The sequence below is a fragment of the Peromyscus maniculatus genome, chromosome 8 (assembly GCF_049852395.1).
Source record: "Peromyscus maniculatus bairdii isolate BWxNUB_F1_BW_parent chromosome 8, HU_Pman_BW_mat_3.1, whole genome shotgun sequence".
In the NCBI taxonomy this organism is placed as follows: Eukaryota; Metazoa; Chordata; class Mammalia; order Rodentia; family Cricetidae; genus Peromyscus; species Peromyscus maniculatus.
Genome location: NC_134859.1, coordinates 18,513,308 through 18,522,302, shown reverse-complemented (window position 1 = coordinate 18,522,302; position 8,995 = coordinate 18,513,308). Strand labels below are relative to the sequence as shown.

The window sequence follows — 8,995 nt, the reverse complement described above, 5'->3', positions numbered from 1 at the left end:
TACTATCTCCTGTTCATATCCCTCTTGGGAAATGTGTTAGAGTGTGTCAACTTGTCATTATAGGTGACACTGAGCTAGGAGCTTTTTTGAGACCTCCTCTGAATCCTTGGGCAAGGGACAGGGTCCTCATCTCAACAGTTGGAAGGAGTGTCATCTCGATGATGTAGGGCACTCAGCTGATGGGACCTTCAGTGTGCAGTGCTCTGCCCATGGTGGGACCCCCTGGAATCTCCAATACCAACAGCAGCCCTGGTGGACCCTGAGCAGAGACCAGTTGGATCTCAAACTCTGCCTTCCAATAGCCTGAAACACCAAAACCCCATGCGGGGTGTTTGTTGCTGGTCTTCTGTGATCAATCTGTGACTTGTGGGACTCAGAAGGTCATCTTGGTGGTGGGGGCATTGTTACATGAGGGCCTTTGATCTAAATCATTTCCTTCATGTCTGGATTGGAGGGCGGTATGCCCCTCCTCTCATGAACTCTGGTCTGGGAAAATAAAAGGGCAGACAGAGGACAGCAGGCAGAGTAGAGAGCAGCAGAGACCACCAAGGTAAAGTCCTTTCCCAGAGCCCCTGGCATCTGCTCATCACCCTGAAGCAGAGTGACCAAGCTTGTGACCTTAGTGACCTGGAGCACCAGACCCCAGACTCCCCGGCTGAACCTACTCTCCATTTCACAGGCCCTGGCTCCATTTGGACTCGATTCTCTGCTAACCCCAGTCCAGCCCTGTCTCCCAGCTGGACTCAAGCTGAATTCCTCGCCTCTTCCAGATGCTGAAGCCGCTGCTGCTGGTGCTGTCCCTCCTGGCCAGCCTGTTGCATGCCGCCCCTCGTGAGTTGTGTCTTGAGCCCTCCCTGTCTCTCTCTCTCTGACCTTCACAGGCCACAGGCTATGGGAGAATGTGGAGGATCCCAGGGATAGTTGCTCCTGTACAGGGAGGAGCAAGCCAGGATGCTGAGGTTTTCCCCTTGTCCTGTTGCAGGCCCAGCTGAGCAGCGAGTGGGCATTGTGGGAGGACAGGAGGCATCTAGGAGCAAGTGGCCCTGGCAAGTGAGCCTGAGATCAAAGTCCAACTACTGGAAACATATCTGCGGAGGCTCCCTCATCCACCCACAGTGGGTGCTCACTGCAGCACACTGTGTGGGACCGTGAGTTTGCCTGGGCCTGACACGGGGGTGCGGAGTGGGGGTGGGGGTGGTCAAGATTTCTCCCACAGTCCCCAGTGTTCAGAGCCTCCCAAACAGGGCTGTTTCTTCCAGGAACATCCGAAGCCCAGAGCGCTTCCGGGTGCAGCTTCGTGAGCAGCATTTATACTACGAGGACCAACTCCTGCCTGTGAACCGGATCATTGTGCACCCCAACTACTACTTGGCTCAGACTGGGGCAGACATTGCTCTGCTGAAGCTCAAGGACGCTGTGAATGTCTCCACCCATGTCCAGCCCATATCCCTGCCTCCTGCCGCGGAGACCTTTCCCACAGGGACATCATGCTGGGTGACAGGCTGGGGTTACATTAATAATTCTGGTATGTGTCAGGGATGGCTGCCAGCTAGTTGGGCAGGGACTCGATCTCACCCAGCCCCAACATTGGGGGGTGGACAGGGGTTCCCAAGGCTGGCCAGTCCCTGATGAGTCCCCCAAATGCTGCACCTCTTTCACCGCAGTGCCCCTCCCGCCGCCCTATCCCCTGAAGGAAGTGAAGGTGCCCATTGTGGAAAACAGCCTCTGTGATCAGAAGTACCACGCTGGCCTCTACACAGGGGACAACATTCGCATTGTCCGTGATGACATGCTATGTGCTGGAAGTACTGGGAAGGACTCCTGCCAGGTGGGTCCTGTGTCCTTCCCCCATACCCCACCCCATGCAGTCTCCATATGGAGTACTAGCCCCTGTCTTCCCCAGGGTGACTCAGGGGGGCCGCTGGTCTGCCAAGTCAAGGGTGCCTGGCTGCAAGCAGGTGTGGTCAGCTGGGGTAAGGGCTGTGCAAAGCCCAACTATCCTGGCATCTACACCCGGGTGACGTACTACTTGGGATGGATCCACCGCTACGTCCCTAAGAAATCCTGAGCTGCTTCCAGGTCAGAGGAGAACCAGGCCCTATTGTCTTGAACTGGATGCTTCCTGCCCAGGTGGAACCTCCACCTTCCTGTCCTTCTGCCTCCCCTGTCCCTCTGAGCCCCTGGCCACCCCCATCCCCTCTGCTTCCCACCCCAGGTGACTGCACAGGGTACTCATTAAAGCACTTGTAAACAGCTATGGGGGTTGCTCTCCTCATTGTGGGTGTCACTGGGGGATAATGGAGTACCTTGGCCAGGCTGTGATGCCCTTGCTGTGGGGTCCTAGTCACGTGACTGGCATACCGTAGTGGGGTTGGGCCTCTTACCAGGCCCTGTCCCCGGGACTAACGTCTTTCCACACAAGCTCACTTTCAAAACGTATTTTAAACACATGTCAAACAGACACTTGCTTGCTGCGCATTGGTGGCGCACGCCTTTAGTCCCAGCACTCGGGAGGCAGAGGCAGGAGGATCTCTGTGAGTTTGAGGTCAGTCTAGTCTACAAAGGGAGTTCCAGGACAGCCAAGGCTGTTACACAGAGAAACCCTTTCTTAAAAAAAAAAAAAAACACAAAAACAAACATGTGCTTGTTTAATATATGTGCATGCCAAGGTGCGTGTGTGGAGGCCAGAGGACAACTTTGTACAGTCAGTTTTCTCCTTCTACTTTTTTTTTTTTCTGGTTTTTTGAGACAGGGTTTCTCTGTGTAGTTTTGGTGCTTGTCCTGGATCTCGCTCTGTAGACCAGGCTGGCCTCGAACTCCCAGAGATCCGCCTGCCTCTGCCTCCCGAGTGCTGGGAATAAAGGCCTGTGCCACCACCGTCCGGCCCTTCTCCTTCTACCTTTACGAGGACTCTGGGCATCCAACTCAGGTCCTCAGGCTTTGACAGTCAGCACCTTTACCCACTGACTGTCACCTTGCCTGCCCACAGCTCATTTCTTTTATGTGAGAGACATCATGTCCTTAAGACATGGAGAACAGCATGGACACCTTAAAAGACCCATGTAGGGGCTGGAGAGATGGCTCAGAGGTTAAGAGCACCGACTACTCTTCCAAAGGTCCTGAGTTCAATTCCCAGCAACCACAGGGTGGCTCATAACCATCTGTAATGAGATCTGGTGCCCTCTTCTGGCCTGCAGTCATACATGTTGTATATACATAATAAATCTTAAAAAAAAAAATAAATAAAGACCCATATAGAGGGAAGCCAGACTCACTGCAGCCGGCCCAGGGGATAAAGCATGGCCAGTGCACCCCCACCCTCTGCAGGTATTGCTCAGCCATCTTCACCCTGCAGTGGCAAAAGACATCTCCTTTGCCTCATTGACGGCTCCGTGACCGCCCTGATAGGAACTCCTTGCCATCCTGCCTTCTCATCACACTCTGCATAGAGTCCACGTCATTACTGCCTCTGCTGCCCAGAATCCCACGTGGTGGGGCCTAGGGGTGTAGCTCAGTTGGTGGTATTTGACTAGCAGGCAGGGAACCTTGGCTTCGATCTCCACCATCAATATAAGCAAGTGTGGTAGTATACCCCTGCAATCCTGGCACTGGAGAGGTGGGAGCAGACCAAGAATTCAAGGTCATCTTTGTCTTCAAATTGAGTTTGAGGCCAGCCTGGGATATGTGAGACCCCATCCTAAAAGAATAAAGCTCAAAAATAATTTCGCCTGATGTGGAACCCGCCTTTAATCCCAGCACTCGGGAGGCAGAGCCAGGCGAATCGAGGCCAGCCTGGTCTACAGAGTGAGATCCAGGACAGTAAGATACCAAAACTATACAGAGAAACCCTGTCTCGAAAAACAAAAACAAAAACAAAAAGTTCATGCAGTGGCACATCTGGCTGTTAGAGTGGACTTTACTTTGAGGGGCTCTCAGTTGAGGCTCTCGGGATTTGGGTGTTCATGGCTATTCCTAATCACACAAATGCCTGTTTCTGGAACATTCAGCTGAAGGGAGCTGTTGGCTGGAGAGTGGGCCCCACTGGAGCAGCCATTCCCTGTTGGAATGTCACTTATGTTTCACAATCATATGCCAGCAATGCTGCCCCTTTGCCCCCCTTGTCTTGATTCAGCTTCTGTATTGGAGGTAACATCTGGTGTGGGGTGACATCCACGATTTTACAATTACTGCTGAGGGCTGACCGTTCCCTTGCTTGGATAGAGCCCTCATCCTTGATGGGGAAATGAAGTCAGTTGTCTCATCCAGTGCTTGGTACCATCTTTTGGTGGTGGTGCTGGTGTGTGTGTGTGTGTGTGTGTGTGTGTATGTGTGTGTGTGTGTGACACTCTTAACTGCTGAGCCATCTCTCTGGCCATCTGCTTAGTTTTAATTTTTAATGTCAAACATAATACACATCCACCACAAAAATAAAAGGTAAAGCTGGAACTCGGTTCCTTGTTCCTCCATGCCACCCATCTCACTCTCTCAGGGTCACTGTGGATCCTGCCTGGTAGGTGATGACACTCTGTCTGATAAGTGCTTTTAGCCATTCTTCAGTGGAGGCCATGCAGAGTCGGAGATGGACCAGGATTCTAGTGAGAAGCATCTAGGGCCAGGCAAGGGGTGAGGAGGAAGGGTGGGAGGGGAGAGCAGCCTAGGCTCCTGATGGGCTTTCTCCTTATCTGACCCTGGCAGAGCAGCTCTGCTCAGCTCGGAGTCAGTTGACAGATAAAACTGATCACTGGCTTCACCTCCGGCCATGGGCTACAGGGGTCAGGCCTGAGAGCTTTCAGGGCAAGGCCTGAACCCTCTGTCTCAGCCAGAGGCCATCACCCAGCTGAGCAGGTACTTTAGACAGATGTAGCTCTCAGCTCTGGCTCAGTTATGGGAGATTCTGACTCTCTCTCTCTCTCTCTCTCTCTCTCTCTCTCTCTCTCTCTCTCTCTCTCTCTCTCTCTCTCTGTGTGTGTGTGTGTGTGTGTGAGTGTGTGGAGTGTCTCTAGGGCCAGGCTGCCTGTCCCTTTGCTTTTCTGCCAGGTGGAAACAGAACTCACTCACTCCTGTCTTGCATGGATGGAGCTTTAGTCTGGATAGCAGACCTGGAGTGAGTGTTCAGGGAGCCGGGGAACAGGGTTGTGTGCAGGTGGGGAGATACCAAAAGCAAAAGGAGGTGGGACAGGTAAGGGTCCTGGAGTCCTCTCCTGTGGGGACCTGGGGATAGTTCAGAGGGTCAAGACTCAGGATCTGATTCTGTGAAAACCTGAGTGACGCCAGGCTCCTTGGGTTGGCTGGGATAGCCCTAAGAACACGTGGTTCCCTTCCCTCCACTGCCTGCCCTATGTTGGGATGAACTGGCAGGCAGGTCCTATGTTCTCAACAGTCCCCTCTGAGGTATGCAGCTCCCCGAGGGAGGCCAGTCACACGGGGTGGGCTGAGAGCATGCTTCTTTGACACTAGGTCAAACATTGAGCATGCTCTCTTGAGCCGCAGGACAGGTGGGCACGAAGTAGGCACAATTTGCCCTGTGATGTCACACATCCCGAAGAAGGAATGAGCCACTCTCTACAGCTAGTTTCTCTACATCTAATTGGGGATTCTTTACCTAAAAAGTATCAGGGAGACCCTCCAACCCTGGCCTGTGATTTGGAGCTGGGAGAAGTTCCTGACTCTGGCCGCACCCCTGGGTCAGCTGACCATTAGGCTCCAGATAGACCAGAAGCCCTGCACAGGGTTCTGATTCTGTTTACCTGGGGTGGGGTCAGGAGACTCCAGGCTGGATATGAGAACAGGGACACAGAGGAGGATGTGCCACCCTAGAGGGCTGGGCCTCTCTGAGGAGCCTTGGAGGCTGAGGATCTGGAGAATGGGAGAAGCATGCCCTGAGAACCAAGGCTGCAAGGCCTCCTCTCCACACTGGGGGAAGAGAAGCCCGCCCGGGCTGTGGTGGGGACAGGTGAGCCCCATTCTGTTCCTGTTATTTTCCATGTCCTTGAACTCTGCCCTTGCTGCCAAGGCTGGGTGTAGCCTTTGTGTGAGACAAAGGCAGATGACAGCTCCTCCCTGTGGTGTGCAACAGGATCAGGTGGGGAGCCTGTATCCTCCTCCCTCCAGACCTGCAGCAGGGGTGAGGCCATTCCTACCCCACCCCATGCTGGCAGGTCCTGGGTGGGCAGGGGGAGGGGGGGTCCTGTCTCTGCTGTGGGCAGACACCATGGCTCTGGGGCCCCGTGGCCTCCTACTGCTTCTGGCTGTTCCTGGTGAGTGAGCTGGCTTGGAGTATTTGTATTTGTATCCTGCTCTGGGGTGGGAGTGGGCCTGCTTCCTCCCAGGCCCTTCCCCTGGATCCACCTTATGTTCCATCAGCTGGAGCTCTGAGAGCATTGGGAGCCCTGTGGAGGGATCTGGGTGCTTTGAAGTTTGAGCTTAGGGGGAGCAAAAAGCAAGTTCTTCATGATGGGCCTCTGCTCTGCCTGGGCCCCTCAGCTGGGTAGCTTGGCCATCATTGCTGGGGACAGTGGCTTTTAGTGTGGATGTGGGGGACACCCATAGGCCCAGACCCTGGTGAGACCCTCCTCAGGAGGACCTAGAGGTTGTGAGGGGCAAGGCTGGGGCAGTACTGAGTCCCTCCCAGCTGTTGTTTATGGCCCATGGCTGGTCCCACTCTACCCTGGGCTTAGGATGGCAGCTGGCCAGGCCACTTCCACCTGGCTAGGCCCCACCTATCCGGCTAGACCCTAGCTTTAGCTGCTCAGGGCAGGAACATTCACCTTAGGGCCACCCTGGGACATTGTGGGGACAATGCTTAGGCCCAGAGGACCAGAGTCACTCCCATGGGCAGCTCCCTTAATCCTTCTGTCTCCATCCTTCAGGTATCTCTCAGGAGGCTCTGCAGTCAGGTATGTGCCCAACAGATGTTTCGGAATTAGAGACCGGTCCTGGCACGCAGACCACAGAGGGACAGTCTGTGGTGGGGGAAGGGTGGCCTGGTCTGGGGAGGCCAAGTACTCGGTACGGGCATCTCTGGTGTCCTGGCTGATGGAGCACAGGCCAGCCTCACCTGGGAAGCTGTACCTCTGCACCTCCTCTGTATCTTCGAGAGCTACTCTGCATCTCCTGTGCAACCTGCTGGCCCTGCAGTCTGCCCGATTCTTCTGCTGATGTTGCTCTTGGGAGAGAGACGCGGGGCATCTTGTTAGCCTTCTTACCTGGTGTTCTGGGGTAAGGGATGCAGTCTGCTTCTATTTTTTCTATCAGCGTGGACCCAATTTCCGATTTCACTCTGTCGTACAGACTTAGAATGAAACCCTTCCCTGTGGGGTGGCCTCTGCTTTTCATTCAAAAAATGAAGGTGAAATTTACATCAAATTTAGCCACGATACAGTGTAGCATCTGGTGGCATTTAACACATTTCCAGTGTTTTGTGATATTATGTCTATCTAGTTCCAAACATTAGTCTAAAAAGAAACCCCATTCTCACCAGGGAGGCACCCCTCCCCCACCCCATCCTCCTGGGTCTTCATAGCTCCCAGGACTCTCAGCCCTTTCTCAAGCCCTCAACTCCAGGCAGTAAGCTGCTTGCCCCGGTCCACCAAACTATCTCTCTAAGAGGCCTGCTATACCCTATGGGGAAGTGTTCAGACACCAAGATCCCCGAACTCACTGCATCTAAGGCAGTGGTTTTCAACCTGTGGGTTGTGACCCCTTCCGGGGTCATACAACCTTTTCACAGGGGTCTCCTAAAACCATCTTCATATAAGATATTTACATTGGGATTCCTAACAGTAGCAAAATTACAGCTATTAAGTAGCAATGAAAATAATTTTATGGTTGGTGGTCACCACAACATAAGGAACTGTATTAAAGGGTCGCAGCATTAGGAAGGTTAAGAACCACTCTTTTAGGGCATTGTCATTTCCTGCACCCATAGTGCTTCTGGGGGGAGGGGAACCAGCAGGTGGGGAGGAGAGACATTGGGATTCCCCAAGATACTAAGAGTGGGAATCATGGAGGTCCTAGAGGGGAGGCATTGGTCAGAATGCCAGTCTCTGGGATTCCCTAGCCAACCATGCCTCCTTTGGATCAGGGTGTGGCCAGTAGTGTGTTAGAAACAGCAGGCATCTGGTTCTTCCCTGACCCTGGAAGTGATTCAGGAGTCCTTGGGGGACATAGTGGTGGGTCCAGGTCCAAGTAATGTGTGACCTGAATGTAGACGCCAGGTCTGTTGACTGTGCACAGCCATCAGTCCAGCTGATCACATTTACCTGCAGCTAAGTATCTTTTATCTGCAGACCAAAGTCCTCTGGAGTCACCCTAGAGAGAACAGGGGTCAATACTCTTGTCAAGGCTTGGTAGAGGTGGCAGGAACATGAGGGGACAGGGGATCACCTCTCAGGAGTTGTGTTTTTCTTTCCCAGCACACAGCATGTCGTCATGGACAATATGAACATTGTCCCCTGTGTTGAGACCTTTGTGACACTTCAAATCACAAAGGTGGTCTCCACAATGGGAACTTGCACCTTCCTTAGGGAAATGGCAGTGGCAGTCTTACTGTGAGTGAAAGAAAGATTGTTGTGGTGGGCAGGGTCCCAGGGTGCTGGGGTGGGCTCAGCTAACCCTGTGCATCCTCTTTGGGCACACTGAGATGATGCTAGAAATGAATAAGGACCATTGTGTGTGCAAGGGGATTAAGATTTGGGGCATTAATTAAATCAGGTATGGTGACCAAAACTTTAATCCCAGCACTTGGGGGGCAGATTCATGAAAATCTGTATGTATTTGAGGTCAGCTTGATTTACAGAGCAAGACAGCCAGGGCTACACAGAGAAAATCTGTCTCAAAAAGCCAAAAAGAAAAAAAAAGGTCTATGACCTTTATTTTATTTTATTGTATTTATTTATTTTGGTGACAGGGTCTCTCTATGTAGGATTAACTGTCCTGTTTTATAGACCAGGCTGACCTGGAACTCACAGAGATTCACCTGCCTCTGCCTCCCGAG

At 52.9% G+C, this 8,995-nt stretch overlaps 1 protein-coding gene across 1 annotated transcript; it reads left to right on the top strand.

Moving 5' to 3' along the window:
• Window positions 1–509: 509 nt before the first annotated feature.
• Window positions 510–2,247, top strand: LOC143266740 (tryptase beta-2-like). Its single transcript, XM_076577739.1, has 6 exons — window positions 510–550; window positions 771–831; window positions 983–1,148; window positions 1,260–1,525; window positions 1,665–1,828; window positions 1,904–2,247. The coding sequence occupies exons 2-6, from the start codon at window positions 771–773 to the stop codon at window positions 2,066–2,068; spliced, it is 822 nt and encodes a 273-aa protein (XP_076433854.1). The 5' UTR covers window positions 510–550; the 3' UTR covers window positions 2,069–2,247.
• The last annotated feature ends 6,748 nt before the right edge of the window (window positions 2,248–8,995 follow it).